The sequence below is a fragment of the Anoplophora glabripennis genome, unplaced genomic scaffold (genome assembly GCF_000390285.2).
Source record: "Anoplophora glabripennis isolate ALB-LARVAE unplaced genomic scaffold, Agla_2.0 scaffold161, whole genome shotgun sequence".
Lineage (NCBI taxonomy): Eukaryota > Metazoa > Arthropoda > Insecta > Coleoptera > Cerambycidae > Anoplophora > Anoplophora glabripennis.
Window position 1 is genome coordinate 649,617 of NW_019416284.1, and position 20,405 is coordinate 670,021.

The 20,405-nt window shown below is 31.2% G+C and overlaps 2 protein-coding genes across 2 annotated transcripts in view; one reads left to right on the top strand and one right to left on the bottom strand.

Annotated features, from left to right (window-relative positions):
• The window catches only part of LOC108908711 (early growth response protein 1), a 138,154-nt gene that overhangs the window by 67,456 nt on the left and 50,293 nt on the right, over positions 1-20,405 (bottom strand). The window contains exon 2 of the mRNA XM_018712829.1: positions 11,510-11,555. The gene's annotated coding sequence lies outside the window, so the exon portion shown is untranslated. The remainder of the gene's footprint in view (positions 1-11,509; positions 11,556-20,405) is intronic.
• Positions 17,376-18,610, top strand: LOC111693196. Its single transcript, XM_023457418.1, has 2 exons — positions 17,376-17,950; positions 18,017-18,610. Exons 1-2 carry the CDS (start codon positions 17,528-17,530, stop codon positions 18,608-18,610), a joined length of 1,017 nt encoding a protein of 338 aa, XP_023313186.1. The 5' UTR covers positions 17,376-17,527.

Consider the following 20,405-nt stretch of genomic DNA (forward strand, 5'->3'; position numbering starts at 1 on the left):
CAAGATGGCGCTCCCCCACATTTTGGTATTGATGTTCGAAGATACTTAGATGAAATGTTTCGAAATCGCTGGATTGGTAGACGGGGTACAGTTGAATGGCCGCCAAGATCCCCCGACTTAACACCCCTGGATTATTTTCTTTGGGGATATTTGAAAGAGTCTACCAGGACAGACCGGATAATATTGAGAATTTAAAGAACAAGATTAGAGCGGAGATGCATAATTTACCAGCTGTCATTCGGAATGCTGTGGACAGCTTTTACTATCGTCTTGGAGAATGCCAAATAGTGAATGGAGGACATTTTCCGCATTTGCGACATTGAGTTTATTTTTGTAAATTATCTAGTTGTTTCAATTTCTAGATAAAAAAAAACTTGTTATTGAAAAAATAAAACTTGTTTATTTGGTATGGCTGGATTCGGTTTTCTATAAGCTTTTCAATGAGTCCCCTCATGCCTTATGTTTCCATTTGAAGAAAAAGTAGGGGTAGCTGGGGGTTAGGGGGTTGAAGAAAAATTAATTATTAGATATATAACCGAAAGATGGGAAAAAATCAAAATCAGTTAACGTGTTTCGGGGTTTTATAAAAAAATCAATTCAAAAGGTATGAATTTTATTCCATACTTCTGGCCATCCCTGTATAAGTATCTCCTATTTAATGTAGGTACAAGCATGGAATCTAGAGGAGGGGATCAAATCGAAAATATTAGAATTCATTAGTCTCGTTCTAATGTCCGGAAATTCGGTAATATTTAATTTATTACTGAGCAATTTACATCTTGGACCTTATCCTCTTCTTGCACTATGGTCTACAATTATTAACGTTTCGAAAAATTAATCGTTTTTGGTTATCAAAATTTGTGATGGGATTGCTTTTTTATTAGATCTGACAATGTAAATTCTGCTTATATAACTAGAGATATAATATGATGCATATGTAAAATCCAGCCAAGTGTGTGAATCAGCCTAACATCTAACGAGTGGTATGACGTCACAACAATGCTTTTATGCTTGTTTTCGATCAACATTCTTGGGTAGTATTAGCGACTAAAATTATTTGACTAGTATTGTGGGAAACTACAGGCATTGACAATAATATATGGCATGCTTTGTCGGTTATATCTTACCCACATTAGCGACAAAACACAACTCAATATTCTAAGTTTCATTAACTACGACATATTTCTATTAGTAGCTAGTAGGTGTGGCTCCGTCTAAATATATTTATATGATGGAAAATTATATTATTTCCAACAAATGCGGACAGGTATCTGTTTTTTTAGGTAATTAATGTAACCGACATTTTATAGCTTCTAAGTTTAATAAAAAAAAACTGAAACGTTTTAATGGGCTCATTAAAATTTTTAACACCTGGTAAATAAATAAAATTTTATTTAACAGGTTTGCCTCATGCTCCAATTGTTTTAGAATGATATTTATAACTTTTATTTCTGTAAAGTTAGTCACACGATTTATGGAATACTGAAACGATTCCTTCTTCATATTGAATATAATTCTCTATTCTTCAAAAGCCAAGACGTGTAATGTTTTTATCTTCAAGACGATGAATATATCGCTTTTTAAACGTAAATTGAGATATATTCGCAACAAAGTAAAAGGCAATATGACTTATTGTAGTGCGACAAAATTATTGATTTATTTAATCCAACAGAAAATTTCAAGCCTTACTGAAGTTATACATAATAATGATACCTACCTCTGGATTTGCTACCACAATATTGAACATATTGATAATTTTACTCATTTGTGATAATATTTGAACTAAAACTGAGTACCTTCACTCCAAAACTCGTATTTGGTGCACTTGTAGCTAAATTATTGAGTGACGCCACCCCAATCTATGGTTGTCGTGCGTTGTCTTTGTCTATTCCCATCGTCGCCATTAAGTTATCTCGTGGTGTGGTCTATGGCGTGTAGTGCTGTACAAGTATCTGTTAACCCGGTTATTTTGGTAAAAATTTTGTTCAAATGCAGTGGTTTAATTACAATAATTAAAAACAATAATACTTTCTTTGCTGAGTACTTATATCTTCAAACATTGCTGGTAATTCTCTATCAAGAAACCCTCGGTATTTTTATTCGTTATATTGATTCTCGATTAATATTTGGTTAAATAAACGGATAGTTAAATTATTACCTATAGTGACTTACGTATCTGTAACCTACAATTTAGGCTATTCGTCCGATCAGTTAACCAATTCCTTTAATATTCAGTAATAGGTAAATTTAAATCATATTAGAGAAAAAGTCAACTCTTAATTAGTTTTACATACTCACAATCAGAATAGAGTTAAAAGTCATTCGATAGTTAGGAGAAACGCGGATTTGTGTAAAATCGACTCACCTCTGTTGCAATAGTTTCACTCATAAAATTTTAGTTCTACTCGTACTAATAGAGTGAATCGTGTGTGGACAGAAATTGATACATTATTGAGTAAAACTGAGTGAATTTGAATGATTTTTTTTTACATATGAACTTAAGTATTATTAATTCGGCACATTTAAAAATGAAAATGAACGATGAGTAAGTAACAGCTTACTTGAAATGGTTTAAAATTATCTATTAAATGAAAAAAATCTAATTCTCAAATCCCAGATGTTGCTGAGACTATCCTCAGCTCCAAACACATTCAGACAATGCAGACAAACAGCGACTTAGTTCTCACTTTAGCGAATTTTTCCTAGAAACATCAGATACTTAGCAAAGTCAATAGAGACGACAAATTCAAAAATAAACGTGAAATTTATACAAAGAATAGACATTTTTTTTTAAATTCCATTACGATACACCCTGTATTATCATTAAAACCACGTTAATTTCATGCCCGACGATTAAAACTCGTGCACCGTCTCGGCCTGTCACTTCCAGGCATTATCGAATTCCCGTCCACAAAGGAATTCTTTGGTAGCGGGGGCGCCTCTAATGAGACCCGGCCGGCCTAGACGTTATTGTAACATTTTTACGTGGTGTGGGAGACACTGCCTCTTCCAAAGTGTCCGACGGATAAGTTATGCATCGACAGAACGATAAATTTGTATTCTAGCCGACGTTACAACGCGATAGTGAGGACGGCTCCTTGTAGCCCGAAATGAGCCGCCCTGTACCGACGTCTACAAGGTGGAGTCGGCATCGTCCGGCGTATATTTACAAATGCGCTGGTTTTCCAAAATATGACCGGTAATGTATGGAATGTTTTTTCCAAAATGTAACCTTATTCTTTTATCTTATTGGACGTATGCAGGATGTTTACAAACTTGGAGACTATATAAGATCCGTGTTAAGAAAACTCGATTGGGAGAAATGTTTATTTTTTTTCAATATGATGGAATTGTGTTATTGTCGACAAAAAATCTTCAATCACGCCAGTTACATTGAAAAAAAGTATTTGGATCAAATTTTATTCTATTCAAATGTATACACTTTCATCAAACTATGCGAAATATTTTTCTTAGAATTTATATTATTTGTAAATATATATATATAACTTAATTCAATTCTTTTATAGTTTCGATTATCTCCGACTTTAGCTACAATATCTCTTACAGTTCATCATACATTGCAAATATATTTGTTTCAAAACTACCAGTTCTTTAAAATATATACTGATCTAAAATTTAGTATTAATGTAGGAATTATTCAAGACAAATGTAGCATATTATAATCAAACTTATCTTTTCTTGAAAGAAAATTGTAGCAGGTCACAGAATGGCGTAGGTGGGAAGTAGCACGATAGATGGAGCCACTTACGCTCTGTGTATACACATCTCCTTGTGAGTAACGACAAAACGATTCATTAAAATAGAATGTTTCTATAAAATCTATGTAGATCATAAAATTATCAAGTATTTATTTTTAAATGCTGCCTATTTTTAAAGTAAGAAATTATATTTCTGGGTAGAAATTTAAAGTATTTAAATAAATAATTAATTTTCTTGAAGGAAGAAGTATTTTTTTGCGTGTATTCTCTACCAAACTTATACTTAGAGGCCGAAACTATAAACGCCGCAATTTGTCAATGAAAAAATTGACAAATAGCAACGGTATATTTAAGTAGTGAAGTTGCTCAACGATATTACTTAAGAATATAATTGCTTCGTTAATTAAATATCTTCGAATAAATTTACATTTATGACCTTACATTAACTTTAAATACTTTACCACCTGTGAAAAGTACCTACTGATGTAATTGAGTTATGAAATGCCATTCTGATAAAATAAAAAATCCGTGGTAGGTGGTAGATGAAGATGGCGCTTTATAAATATTTGACATTTCCAATCTTCTTGTACATGATATGATTTATACCTCTACTAAAAACGCTTAAGTATGACATTTACTCTAGGTAAATTCCATAAAATCTATAAAATAATTACCTACACACTTATTTATGATTTTGGCAAGAAATGTGTCCTTCTTCATGCAATGAAAGTTTTTATACTTAGCATTAAGTTACTCCTAGATTATAACTGCTCGTGTTCATTTCTTACGATTTTATGTATTTAACAGCACTACAAAAGCAATTAAAACTTTTATAATTTTTATATATCCGTTAATCAACTTCTCATAATATACGCTCCAATCTTCTACTGATGTTCACAGTTAGTTAGTTTAGTAATTTAAACGGTAACTGTACATTACTCAAGCCAACGACATAAATTATTTTTATATTTATGAATATGGTATGCCAACAGTTTTGATGTCTGGAATAATGTACGCTGAACACATGTCAAAGTTGCAGCTGAAGTATGAAATTTCTCAAAGGTGAACAGCGGAAAATAAATATTATTTCAAGAATTTTGTTTGCGAATCTGTTTGCATGCTAATTATGTCAATGCGAGTATATTTTTTCTAATATTTAAAATGTAATGTAAATCATAATTTTCCTACATTCATAGATTTAAGAAAAGGACTGCGTCAAGTTATATTGATCGGGTGTTTTGAGTTAACGCAGGAAGTTATACTGCTCAATGGGAGTTCTATATGCATTATTTACACTATGTTGTACCGTTTTTGGATGTTCTTCACATAATCCGTCCACTACTACAATAATAACACATATTTGAATAATAAAAACAATTTTCTTCGTTCACGCGAAATATTGAAATAATTGGTTTCTCGAGATCTTATCTATTTATTGTCCCATTAGAAAGATTTTACTTGTAAATTGGCCCCCAAATAAAAATTATTCCAAATGCGGTCAATAAACCAATTGGTTGTTTGATGATGGATGGTAAATCGACTTTATTTTCATATCGAAAAATCAATATCTCCGTACTAACATGGATTTATGAGTGGTCGTTCAACTACCTCCAATCTAGTTGAGAAAACCCAATTTATTGCTGAAGCTTTAGATGCAGGAAGTCAAGTTGATGTTGTGCATACCGATTTTTCCAAAGCTTTCGATCGGCTTGATCATAATTTATTAACATTGAAATTGGAGTCATATGGTATATCCCCTGCTCTATTACCTCTGTTTAAATCTTATTTTAGTAATAGGTACCAATTTGTGCAGTATCGTGGCTTTCAATCATGTAAATTCCTTCAATCTTCAGAAGTTCCGCGAGGGTCAATCCTGGAACAACTGTTGTTTATTAACGACTTAACTGAATGCCTCGATGTCAACTATTTACTCTATGCGGACGACCTCAAGTTGTTCTTGGGATGTCAAATCCTCTACTGATTGTACTAGATTGCAAGATAATCTTGACAGATTACACAATTGGTGTTCTTGTAATAATAATCTACCTCTGAATGTAAGCAAATATAAAATTATGTCTTACAGTTGACGCAAAACTAATCGAGATTTTGATTATAAAATTGGTGATTTTTTTTTTAAATAGAATTGCGCAATTGATACTAGATTATCGTTTGACGAGCACATTAGTTTAGGCTTTATTTTGCGTAATTCTAAGGGCTTTCAGAACGGAAAGGTTCTAAATATATTGTTTGCAGCATTTGTGCGTTGCAAACTTGAATATGCATCTGGTGTTTTGAGTCCCATTTATAATATTTATAATATTCAATTAGAAGAAGTACAACGGAGATTTTTAAAGACTATTCGTTTTATTAGTTATGGATTTTATCCTCCTCGTGGTACACCTCAAGATTTATTGCTATCTTGTTTTAATTTTAATAGTCCCTGTCGTATGCGAATTATGTTTTCAATTATATTCTTTTTTAAAATTATAAATAACCCTTTAAATGCAGATTCGTTGGTCTCAAGGATTTTATATCATGTCCCTAGACTTAATTTCTAGATTTCACTCTGCTTTACAATCACTCACAGCTCGTACCAATTTACTAATAGCATCTCCCCTATCTCAAATTATTCCCAAAAGTATGAAGATCGACTTAATATATTTTTTCATTATATGAATGACATAAAAAAATTGTTTGTCTAGCAAATGTAATCCTTATCTTGTTTATGTTAGCGAGCTTATTTGTTTTATTTGTCTCTTATACTTTATACTTAAGTTCTTTTGTCTGGATTGTATATTTTATATTTTGATTGCTCTATATTAGTGCTTATATTTTTATATTTAATGTTAGTTTGTCTTTTTGTTTTTAAATTTAGTTAAGGTTTTCTGTTTTACCTTATCCTGTAATTGGGATTTTGTCCTGTTGGATATTGTAATTTCTAAATAAATAAATAAATAAACAGATAAATAAATAAATAAGCGGAGGGCTAGACGCAAGTAAATCTATGAATGCATCTTACTTCTTCCAAAACTTGCTTCGTTGAACTACAAGAGGCTGTCAAGGATGCTCAAAATTTTTGTCTTTCAAATAATCCTAAAATATTTTGTCCGATTTAAATAGAAATGGTAATACTTTCGTATGCGGGATGGTTACAAACTTGAAGAGGATTTTTTAATTATCTAAACATTAAAGAAAATTGTTGAAACTGAAAAAGTGCTTAAAACGAATACCAATCAAAGTTGTTTAAACTTATTGAGAACCTCTAGAATCGTCCTCGACTTACATACTACACAAAAAAAGATGAATAGTTTTGGCCGTAAATTTAGGGTCGTTCGTTTTTTCGTCCCGTTTCTTTGCAGATGAAAACTGCGATTTAACTACACAGTTTTATATAAAACAATTTCCAAATAACCGTGCACTAAAAGTAAAGAAATATAAATATATAATAAAGAAGACAAATGTAAAAAAGGTAGAGCTATAGATGGAATCAGCGGTTCCAAAAAGTTTTCATCATATCAATGTGGAGGTATAAATAAAAAATATTCTGTTTGTCAACAATATTTCTGCAATAGAATTTTTGGCATCTGGATTTAGTAAGGAATTCCTGTCCATGTTTGCATATGCATCTTTCTTTGTAGTATAGATGTCACTCTTAGTCAGCATAATAGTAAAAAGAATTGCATCTTCAGAAACAGCAACTTCAGTTCTTGCATTGAAGGACACTCGGAATTTTTTCAATTTTGTAATGTTATATTTTCGTGATTAATTAATTATTTTACTATTCATCATCACAAAAATTATTGAAGATCACCAATTTCAACACATGTTTAGTAAAATATAAATAAATTCCACTGGAAATTACTAATAGAAGTTTTTAATAGAAAAAATTTAATTTATTATGCCTCAAATAAAACTTAATTAATAAAAATATTCGTAATTTACAGAATGGGAGAGCATATTTCCTCGGCATACTAATTTCACTTAAATCCGACAAACCATTGTAGTTATTTGGAAAAAACGAAACAGTTTTGGATAGAAATATGTTTATTACGTGGAATATTCTGACACGACAGCCTGTATTAATAACAATTTTCGTAAAGTGGAAATTAAATGGCAAGCACGATAACTACTTCGATGTAGCGGATGTCCATCCTACATATTTCGCCATAAATTAACTGGATATCTACCGAGATACTTTTGAGGCCACACCCTGTACGTTGAAAAAACAGGTAGTTTACGGAATGCTTCTTCAGGTTGACCGAGTGCAGCGGCAGCGGTAGTGGTTGCCTGCGGATCGGACTGGAAGACTTATGACGCGTGAGTCTTGTTGGTTATGAAGGTTTTTGCCGCATAAAATAACATTCAGGGCACAAGAATTACCACTTCTTGTCATCATTCCAGTTTCCAGATCAGTAAATTCTTATTGTTTTAGTCCGCTTACGTGCTGGCGTATTTTCGCCAAAGTCTGCTCTGCATTGTCGTAATAAATAAAACATGTTCGTCCTATTATTACTCGGATACGGTTTGTAAAACTAAGAGTTCGTTAATAAGGGCACATGAGACAATATCGATATCATTCAGATCTCAGAAAATAAATGAGATATTATTTCTTAGTTCTTTTAAAACTTTGATCATTTGAACGCAATAACTGCGTTTAATAGTACTACTGTATACAATAAGCGAGCGGTTCACCCCTAAAAAGATGCTTCTAAATGAATGTAACCGACTAAATTTTTAAAACAAAAACCTACAACATGAAACTTTTTTTATTTTATAGTGTATTTTTCCGATAATTTACATATTTTTTTATATTTTTCGGCGTGATCAGTAAATTGTTATAAATAAACAAGTTTTAAAGAAAAAATTACTCGCCAAATGGCTTTGAATTATTTATTGTAAAATGGACCAAAATAAACACTTTTTGCCCTTTGACAAAAATTCGAAAAATGCTTCGTTTCCGAGATATTTACATTTTAATGTGAAAAAAGTGACGAAATCGACAAACTTTCGGATTTTTTTTCTCAAAAACTACTTAACAGATTTTATTATTACTATTAAAAAAATATATAATATAATATATAATATACAGGGTCGGAAAGTAACTATGGTTCATCGGCCTATACGTGAGAGCGATAAAGTAAGTCATAGAAATCCGTGCGATAGAGAAAGATGGCTATAATGAAGGCGTCTAATAGTCACCGCCCATTTCGCCCTTCCACAAATAATAAGTGGATCTTATTTGTGGATACCACAGAACTATGCATGCATATCCCTATATTTCCTGATCTTTTTAATTTAGCGCAGGTACAAAGCTCTCCTATATTTAACGAACTATACATAATATTAAATGAAAAATTACCAAATTCCCAATTAACGTTCAAATTCCAAGTTGATATAACTTTCCTTAGAACATTTCATGAATTTATTCACATAATTAAATTATGTGAATTACATTACATTTTTGAAAAGATTTTTATAATTAATTTCTTAGGATGCGCATAAAAAGCAGAATGAATATCGTGTTCAGTGACAAAAATGGGTAAACAAATTAGATACCGCAATCTGACTATTCGTAATACAAATTTATGTTTCTTTGATGATTTTTGTTCACAGATTGTAATTTGTAATAATAATTGCAGATAAAAATAATGATCAGTCAATCAAAGCGTATTGTTCACTTAATTACCAAGTTAAAAGCATATAAAAATATAAAAGTAGACTATCATTATGTCAACGAAAATGGAAATGCTAAAATTTTATTATAGTCGTTCATAGCCTCTTTAACTAGAACATTATTATTTTCTTTTAGTTTTTTTTCCTAAAGAACTTATGAAAAGGCATCCAAAAGTCTAGAAATTACTGGAAAAGGCGAGTCAGATTTATTATTAACACCCAGTTTCACAATCTATGGTTAACTAGCAGTTAGTTCCTTACCAAAGGTTATAACTGCAAGTGACATCTAGTTAACTTCAATGTTTTGGTTATGTCATGATAAAGATAACCAGAACCTTATGTATAAGTTAAAGATTTGTAGTTAAAGTTAACCTATAAGAGCTGACTGTCAAATTAAAAAAATAAATCAAAATTTTGAAGATTACGAGGTAAATGCTTACAGTAGTGATGAGGAGGTTAAAATGCTACGAATTTTCAGACAAAGGCCAACTATTTTTAAAGAATATGACCCAAAAGACTTTTTCACAAGATTTAGGCTTTCCCCACGTACAGTAGAAAATTTATTAGAAGAAATACAGGATATTATTAATCACCTTACGCAAATGTACATGTTCTATATTTCTATATATTTTGAAAATTGCAATACTTATTTTTTTGCTTTCTTATGTAGAAATAACAACAGCTACTTTTGACATTTTTTTCCTAAGGACCTCTGCAGATTTCTGTGGAATTAGTAAACCCACAGAAAGTAGGGTGGTGAGAAGAGTAAGTTTAGCAATAGCAGGCTTGCTACCAGAACATATAAAAATGCCAGACAGTTAATTAGTGATCCTAACCTTAAAATTCGTAACATAGTCACAAGATGACCAGGTTGAAATCTTGATGCCCACATTTTTAGAAATTCCGTATTATATGCTTTTGGAAATGGGCCAATATGGTGACAGTCTTTTGATCGACGATAATAGTTACTTACTCACTCTCTCACACAAATAAGCGATTGTCGCAAAATATGTCACTACAAGTTATTTCTTCCTTTTCTTCTAAATTGTGTCACTTGTCCATTACAATAAATTCGTAACAACACTCAGATTAACACCAGATTGGTTTACTTGAAGACGTATTGGCTGTTGTGAAACAGTTGAATTGTTTAACCACAAGTATAACTCTTGGGTCAAGGTTACCTTACAAAAAAGATAACCAACGATTGTGAAAATAGCCATAAAAGGGTTGTAGGTAAATAGGAATCATGGCATATAGTGCAACGATAAGAAATATATTTTTGAGGTATGTCAAAATTGACATTAGAGTATTGATAAAAACGTCAAATAATTTATATTAATTAATATATAGCTAATAAGTAAAGTGCATTGTTGATTTCGAAATAATCCAAGGAATATTATTGAAATTTTATAAAGTAAAAAACTGCGTTGTTGCTAATTACTGCAAGGCAGATGTATGTGTCCTTTTTTTCAGTAAAAATCATTGCTACTCTGATAAAAAAACAATGAATCTTACGTTCCCTTTAAATTTTACAATTATACTTAATTAAATTTTAATTTAATTAGCTCGACCAAAGAACATTAACAGTTAATGTCAGGCTTAATGGTCGATATTATCATCATAAATGACAGTTTTACTTGCAACAAATATGCTAATCAGTTCTGCACTGAATACTAATTTGTTCTTTTACGAGCGACACAAAAATTGATTAAAGAATGATGTTATAATTAAAAGGTGACAAGGCTAAAAATAATAACTTATATACGACAACCCGTATAATTGATAACAAAATTTCTCTACTTCAAAGAATTAGCGTCGGTGTAAAGGAACAGTTCATTAAGCATATCCGAAAATAGTGCATTTGGAAGGAATAGTCGTGCCGCATACAAAGCATTGTCTCCTCTATATTTAAGCCGTGACAAAGGGGAATTTTTAGAAATATAAATGGTGTACCATCTAATACATATGACAAAAGACAACCTCTGTTATACCACGCGGACCACTTAAAAGAAATAAGTGATGTATTGGAAAACAAATTAGGAAATGTAATACAAATACTCGTAAATTATTTTTTAACAGTAAAATATTAGCTTACGATAAATTTAAAGTTGTTTTACCTTACTGTCTCCAAACTAAACTGGACAACAGGATATGTTGATGAATCTGTAAAGAAAAATAAGAGTTTTATAAATACGTTACTTTTATGTACAGGGTTAGTCACTGTAATCTGACAACTTATTGTGAGTTTATTATTGAAATTACAAACAAGTTTTAGCAAATTTTTATAATACAGTATTAGAAAAAAACAATTGAATAATGGAAATCACTAAATTAAAGAATTTTTTTAAATGGAACACCCTATATATTAGCCTCGTCAAATTTTTCTCTTTTCAAAAATATATGTTACTGTTTGATTCAGGACTTTTCGACATATTTCAGTTTAAAACAATTTAAAAAAAAAAACGGGGGGAAATTGAACGAGGCACGCGGAAGAAACAAATGACTTTGACAGAAGTTTATTTATCATCATTAATTTATTTCCTATAACAAACTATTTTAACAAAGATATAATGTTTATTGAGAACAATTTGAAGTTATCCGTTTATTTTATGATAATAATAAAAATCATTCTTAACTTTAACAAGTCTTAACTTTAACCATTATTTGACTATTATTTGGCTCGATAATATTAATTTTCACATAATTTGTGTTTCATTTTAAAAATATATGGGAAAACTTTTGGGAAAATCGAAATGTTTCATAGGAGCAATTTTGTAGGAAATTTAGTTTTGAACAACTTTTTTTTGAAACATTTTTTTGAAAAAATGCATCTTCATTGGGATATTGGCAGTTTTTGTCCAAAAAAAGCGAAAAATCATGTATGTATATGTGTCTATATCTCAAAACGGTGTATGCTGCTGGTGAATGCGTGTGTAACATGTTTTCTTACCTCAAAACGTATACTTCTCTTTAAAAAAATCTCAAGGTAAAAAAGTTCGCTTATTCCGCCTTTTTACGTCTAACTTTCCTGGACTAATTGCAGATTTACGTTTACGCGACTAGCTTCTATTGGCCATTATTGACATTGTCAACTTAGTAACGAAATAATATTAGGCATGAAATCCAAATCCTTATGATAAACAAAGATATATTACTTTATTACCAAATTTCTTGGGAAATATTTTGAATGTATACTTATACATTGTTTTTGTAAATAGATTAAGGTATACTGCAAATAAAATCATTTTGTTATTATTATTGTAATTACTAATTCTTTTTTTAAACTTTAATGGCCCATATCTCAATATCTCAAAAGTGATTTCAGAATTCAGATTCACATTTCAGAACCAAGGACTCTATGAACTTTTTTATTATTTTTGTTTTAGGAACATCCTGTATCGTTTTTTTTTTTGTATAAGTACATGAAAGTTGTTGCTATATTAGAGATAATACTAAGAATTTATGAATTTTAAATATTATTAGGTATTATTATAAAATTTTCAAATAAACAAATAAAACAGTTGATTGAAATAGTTAAGACCACACTGTAGTTATAGCAACGGAATGCGATAAACATTTGTGTTTTTTTTTGTGGTTGTGTATCCTACATTTTCAAAGCACTTGGAGGAAATGAACAAGATTAATATTTAAGAATAAAATAAACAAAGCAATACAGTGGCAGGTAAAAATTGTTAATTTTAAAATTTTTGTTGTTCTATTAGACTACAAGCGACTGTAAACAGGGATATTTGGATTTATCACAGCTTTATAAGCCGCGCATTCGCTAGTATTGTGATGAATAGTGTAGGACGAACCGCAGAAGTCGTTAATTATCACGAGTATAATTGGATATCCGCCCTCTTAGCATTAATTAGAAATAAAAACAAACTTCTCTCATTCGAGTGATTCGATTAAATCTCTTTTTATTAATAACCAATTATATCGGTACCGCGTTTACTGCCCCGCATAAATCCAAATTAAAATCGCGCATTTGTTTGGGGGAATTTGTTAATTGGACCTTCTTCGTCCATAAAAAAATTTAACAAGGCGCAACTTAACTCTTAAACTTTGTATCTAATGACGCAAACGGCCGCTATAAATTTGAAAATAAGCAATAAAGATCACGTGAGCAAAGCCATTAACAACTTTTATAATTCAATCTTTGTGTGTGAAATATTTATGTACGGTACATGGAAGACAAAGCTATTCATCAAAATCTGAAAGCGTTCATTGGTAGTGTGGGAATCTTATTGCTGGTAAGGAATTAGTATAGATTTTTCCAGTATTTTAATGCTTTTGTCAAGAGATGCTAATTCTTTTATTCTGTATAATTCGACATCATCAAGATTATATAAGTTTAATCATAGTCGCTAATCTGTAGAAAAAAATATAAATAATTTAGAAATAAATTTGATAAAATAGAGATAAAACTTGGGAAAATATAAATATAAAAAGCTAAAATCCAGCAAACAAAAACATAGAAGTTAAAACAGAGTAAATGCATCTAGTTGAAATAGAGTGGCTCTATATTAAAATTGAATATAATCTCTCATATATGTGATAGTGTAATTTGATAATTTTAAGTCTAAATGCACCCCCTAAAATTTTTATTGATTCAAAATTTGGAGCATCTTTGGTTTCTTTAAGATTAAGTATTACTGTTTCTGTTTTAGCAGGATTTGAATTTAGTTGATTAGAAAGAAACCAGTTTCGAATCATTAGTTCAGCTTAACGAGTTTTTTTTTAAATCATCAATTATCGGACTGCGATTAGTGAGGTTAGGTACCAACGGTAATTAAAAAATTAAAAATGAATTATTCACAAAACAGGATAAATCATTGACATAAATTATAAGATCCGGTGCAACAAATGATCTCTGTGGTTCTTCTGCAACAACACCAGAACATGTTAAGGTAATATTATTATGAATGATACATTGTTGCCTATTACTGAGGTAAGAAGGCCAACACTGTGAGCTGGAAAGTCATAAGATAATTTATCCATGAAAAAAAGTCTATGATCTCTTTGGAAACAATGTTGAATCGACTGCGAATTTCGACAGAATTCACATTATCAATTGTGTAATGCATTAGAGGGTGTCAGTACATAATAGTCATGTTCTCAGCGATATTTGACAAAACATTATTGAACTAACTTGTTGATATTGTGCTATTAGTTTGGTTGAAAAAAAAATTCTGAAAAATCTTGTGTAGTGTATTCAGTACAAACATAATTCTCTTCACAGCAGTATGGATGGCGCAGCAAAAAACTGCACATTTCTTGTAATACAGAATCACTGATCCGGAGATATTTGAACCAGAGAATAGCTTTTTAAAGAAGAGTAACTTCTCCAAACTTAATTTTGTGTCATAAGTTTAAATATTAATAATACTAACAGATAAAACTTACTTTATCCAGCTTGACTGGTAATAATTTCCGATCAAATAAGTTATTCCCAATTTAATGATCTCTCATGTGAGTCACTTTTCCAAATTTCTGGTCATCCAAAACAAAAAAATATTTGGATCGCTGTTCGATCCATAAATATATGAAGAGTAATGTCATTTTACGATGTTCTTGGAAGGTAGTTGTGCAGTTTTGTACACTCATTTGAGTCTTCGCACTGTATCTAGTATTTCACCACAGGGTAGCTGAGCTTAATTTCACAACATAATGCTGCTGTTGTAAAGTGCACAGACATTTATATTCGCACGATTCTGTTCTTCTATTTATTTTAATATTCGGTGGCAATTTAGTACTACTTCATCTGACTTAACACTAATCTAATCCAGCTAGTTGTCAAAATTACCTGCATGAATGCTTTCGCTCTGTCTTTTGCAATTAATTGTGTTGTTAAGTTTGTGTACTTTCATTTCTATCGCTGAATGAGGTAGGTACTCGTTTTATATAAATCTGATATAAGAGATACAGGGGGTTAACAAATAGTAAAAGTATGGTATATTTCACACTGCAAAAAATAATTTGAAGACTTATTTTTATATTTATATGCACAGGGCGATTCACTATATTTTGACCCTCCCTTTGACTTATTTGTTTTTAAAGTTTTAAAAAAATGTGAAGTACAAAAGTTGCACGATTTTTTATGAAGTTTTCGAAAATGATAGTAGAAAAACAAATGAAGTCCAAACAAAATGTCCACAGATGTAAACTTTGTTAATTTAAATGGAACACCCTGTATATATTTACATATTTGGATAGAACGTTCCCCGTCTAGCATAGTCATATAGGGTCGATCTCTAACAATAAGTGAGATATTATTAAAAAACGAAAAGAAGTTTTTTTTATTAAGAAAATACGACAGAATTGTTTTAAAGTCGATAGTTTATATGAGAATATCTTAATTTAGATGCGGAAAGATAATTCGCGATTAAAATGTCAACAGCCACAAGCCCTCAAACGCGCTTTTTGAACACGTGTATCCAAAATCCAAATCGTTAAAGCATTAGAAACGAATATTCCCATCGTGTCAATGTAGCTAATGAAACACATGTCCCAATGTTTGCCTTAGATTTTCTTTAGCTGTCAAATATTTATTTTTATTACATGAATCCTCTGAGCTGACGAGAGACGTCAGAACAATGTAAGAATGCTTTCAACCAGAAGTTCTGGATGTTGTTTTATTTTATTGTAACATCAAACACGTATTACTGTGCATATGGAATGAGGGCGTACAAATATTTTCTTAAGTAAATTTGTTATGCGATCGTAATTTGTACAAGTCCTATTCCTTCTCCATCAAAAGATGAGTTGGTTCTGATGATTGTATCTATTAATAAAGTAGTAAATACTTCATCATATAGCACGGAAATTTAGTTCTTGATGCGATTTAAATAACGTGCAAATTTAGTTTTGCCGACATAAATGTTCAAACACAATTCAATTAGAAATACAAATATGACACTCATCATCTTTTAGTATCTACAAGCATTTGTGCACTTTTTCATTAAATCAAAAAGACATGGTTTGTGTAGTGCCTTCAACTGGAAATACGCTTTCTTTAAATTAAATCGTTGTTTTTCAGTTTAGTTTTTTAAATAGGCCACGAAAATAAGCTGGGAAATGACCATTTCGCGACTTTTTGTTTCGGCAAGCTGAATTTATCACTATAGACGCTAAATATTATGTACAATAACATATTAGTTTCCACGGTCACAAAAATGGGGGGAAGATTTTTTACAGGGTGGTTAATTGTATAATTTTTATGTAAACTCACGTTTTTCGTTTATAATTTTTTTCGTTCATTTCCACCAGAAAACAGTAAAGTACTTTTTTTCGTCTTCAAAAGACCTACAAAACTAGGCCTCGAGCGTGAAAAAATATTGATTAGATCAAAAGTTATAAACAGAAGTTTATTTATGACTTTTGAATTAAACATTTATAAACTGCGTTATTATTACCAGAACGTTTTGGCATCGCATCCTCTCATTCCTTATCACTGTCTAATAACTCACTCGAAATCTGGTATCGGTAAGTTGAATAGTTTACAAGTTATGGCCTTATAAACAAATTAACTAATTATTAGTCTGGACGATCCCAAGGATCTTCCACAATCGCACTGATTTTTTTCAAGGTAGATTTCATAATAAGACGTTGAAATCTATAATTTTTTTTTAATTTCAAATTTGCAACCTGGAAATTTTTTTTATTTTTTTAGTCTTAGTTGCAAAATGAAATATACGACGCACGAGCGTGATATATTATACAGGGTGTCTCAGGTTTAAATAGCAGGACTTCAGGAGGCTTTAGAAGACCTCATTTTAAGACTAAAAGTTCCTGTATATATGGGTCTTAAAACGCTTTGTTTCTGACATACAGGGCGTTGAATTTTATTTTTGTTTTATTTATTTATTTTTTTCGGCAACCGTCCGGGAAGTGGCTACTTCCCGGACGCTTTTTCTTTGAGAAAGTAAAATTTTTTCAGCCTAGTCCGGGAAGAATCACATCGTTGTTGTCATTGTGAATATGAAAATCTTGGAAGGTATGATTTTGATAAATGCAGTTGAACATTACCATAGCAACGAAATAACGACTGACAGCTATCTGAAGTGAAATTAGTTGACATTTTAATTTTCGAAAGTTTGCATGGTTTTTGGTCGCAATTGTCGCAATAAACTATGGAAAGCAACAGCGATAGTGAGTTTGAAAATGTGCCTTACGAAATTTCCAATGCAGCAGCTGCTGCTACAGCACAATTATTGCCTGAAAAATCAAAGTCCAGGTACGAAAACGTTTATGATTTGTTCACGAGATGGATGGATATGAAGAAATGCAAAACTATTACAGAGGATGTAATTTTAGCTTACTTGGCGCAAAAATCTGAAACTGTCAAATCCTCTACCCTGTGGAGCATGTACTCTATGTTGAAAAGTACCATTTTAGTGAAGAAAAATGTAAACATAGCCACTTTCCCAAAGGTAATCGCATTTCTTAAAAGGAAGAATGTTGGTTATAAAGCAAAGAAATCAGAAGTCTTCAGCAGCGAGCAAATCAACAAATTCATTAGAGAAGCAGATAATGAAACATATCTAATGCTAAAGGTAATTTTAACAAAATATTACGATTGTAGGATATAAAAGTATCAACTTAATTTGCTTCATTTTCAGGTAGCAACAATTATTGGGTTAGCCGGTGCGTGTAGACGGGAAGAACTAACAAAAATGTCAATTGATCTAATAAACGACAAAGAAGATATGTTGCTCGTGAAAATACCAGATTCTAAAACACATATTGAGAGAAATTTTGTTGTAATTGGGCAAGAAAACCTGCTGTTGTATAGGCAATATTTATCTTTACGGCCATCCCATACTCCACATAACAGATTATTCGTGAATTACAAAAAAGGAAAATGTTCGATTCAGCCCGTTGGTATCCACAGTTTTGGGAATCTCGGATTAAGAATTGCAGAATTTTTAAATTTACCCAATCCTAAAAATTACACAGGCCATAGCATGCGTCGAACTTCAGCGACGATATTTGCTGATAATGGTGGAAACATCACAAATTTGAAGAGACACGGTGGCTGGAAGTCTACCAATGTCGCTGAAGGATATATAGACAATTCACTAACAAACAAAATTAAAATTGCCAAGACCATTAAAAAATTATCAGATGAAAACAATCAATATGAAACGGAAACTTTACCTTCTTGTTCTGACTACAAAAGGCATTTAAATATACCAAGCTTTCAAACAAATTAAACCCTTTCAATATTAGCAATTGCTCAAATTTTACTATAAATCTTAATATAAATAAGAATTAGAATGTTTCTGTTAGTACCTATCTTCTGTTCGAATTTCAATATTTAATACAAATAAGAATTAAAATGTTCGAAATTTTGTTCTACAAAAAAATATAATAAAGAAATGTGTCTCATTAATTTGTTATTCTACATGGTTGCCGAAAAAATAGTGTACGCAACACGTCCGAAAACAGTTTTTTTGAACTCGCAGAATTTTGTCAACTCGTCCAAAAAAACAGTATTTTCCGGACTTGTTACGTAAATAACTATTTAACTAAATAACCGCTGACAAAAAAATCGTCATGTTGCGGCGAATGACTTAGTATTGGAGTGCAAATAATTTGACACCGAAAATCATCGCATCTTAATTCCAGTGGTGGAGATACAGGGGTATCTATTAATATTTTTATATAAAAAAAAAATATAGCCAAATTGAAATTTTGCAAATGTTTTCGAAAAATATGAATGAGCATGCAATTTTACCCAGAAAAGGCCCTCTTGTCCGAAGTCGATAGGAAGTGGCGTTTTCAAGAAAAACTGAAAATACTGTTTAGAAGTCAAATCAAGAAAAACCGAAAATACCGTTTAGAAGTCAAATCACACTTGAAATGCCATTCTAATATTGACATTTGCACTTATTACAGTTTCTAATTGTGTGTGTTAAAAAAAAATCACAGACAATAACTGAATTCAAATGACACTTCTATCCAGCGTCAGTGTCAGTTATGTATCGAAGAAAATGGTTTAAATTTCGAACATTTACTTTGATTTAATATGATGTTCGTTATTTATTTTTTTATTTATTCCCATTTTATTAATTAAAAACAATTTTAACCAAATTGTTTAACTATTTAATTTAGTTGTAACACAATGTTTAAAAATTATGATTTGACTTCTAAACAGTATTTTCGGTTTTTCTTGAACACGCCACGTCAATTACATTCTCTTTCATATTTTTCGCTTTTTTTTAAAAAAATATTAATAGGTACCCCTCTATCTCCACCACTGGAATTAATATGCGATAGTCTTTCGCCGCAATATGATGATTTTTTTTGTCAGCGGTTATTTAGTTAAAAAATAAATAAATAAAACAAAAATAAAATTTAATGCCCTGTATCTCAGAAACGAAGCGTTTTAAGACCCATATATATAGGAACTTTTAGTCTTAAAATGAGGTCTTCTAAAGCCTCCTGAAGTCCTGCTATTTAAACCTGAGACACCCTGTATATTACTACATATTCGGAAAGTTTATAAAAAGAGCTTTAAGTTAAAAAAAAAATCGTCAAAATTTGTTGAAAAACAACGGAGTTACAGACTGTCAGAGTTGACGGCCGATTGTTAAACAAATTAAGTTGGTAGGGGCAAAAAAATACTGTCATAACCGGCAACCCGAGTACTTTCCCAGGTAAAATATTTTATTTGTGGAAGTGTGTTAAGTGCATAAGAAATATTGTCAAAAGTCAGTGGGTCGCTTGACTTGCTTGTCGCTTGATTTTTGGCGAGCCTTGGCGTCGCGGAAGGGTGGGGGAAGCGAACGAGAGCGAGTCCGAAGAAAATGACGATAAAATTCATAGTCCTGCCGTTAAATAAGGGAAATTGTAAATTTGAAATTAAAAAAAATGATAGATTTCAACAATGCCTGATTGTCGTACCCGTTCCTCGTATTGGATATAATTCTCGAAAGATCGGTGAATTTTATCTTCGTCCAAGCTCAGCTGATTTCATAGTTTGGTGATTTTTGAGTCTTATTACGA

Coding starts and splice junctions, on each gene's coding strand:
- LOC111693196 (XM_023457418.1), top strand. CDS start 17,528: ATGGAAAGCAACAGCGATAGTGAGTTTGAAAATGTGCCTTACGAAATT. Junction 17,951..18,016: donor AAACATATCTAATGCTAAAG/GTAATTTTAACA, acceptor CTTCATTTTCAG/GTAGCAACAATTATTGGGTT.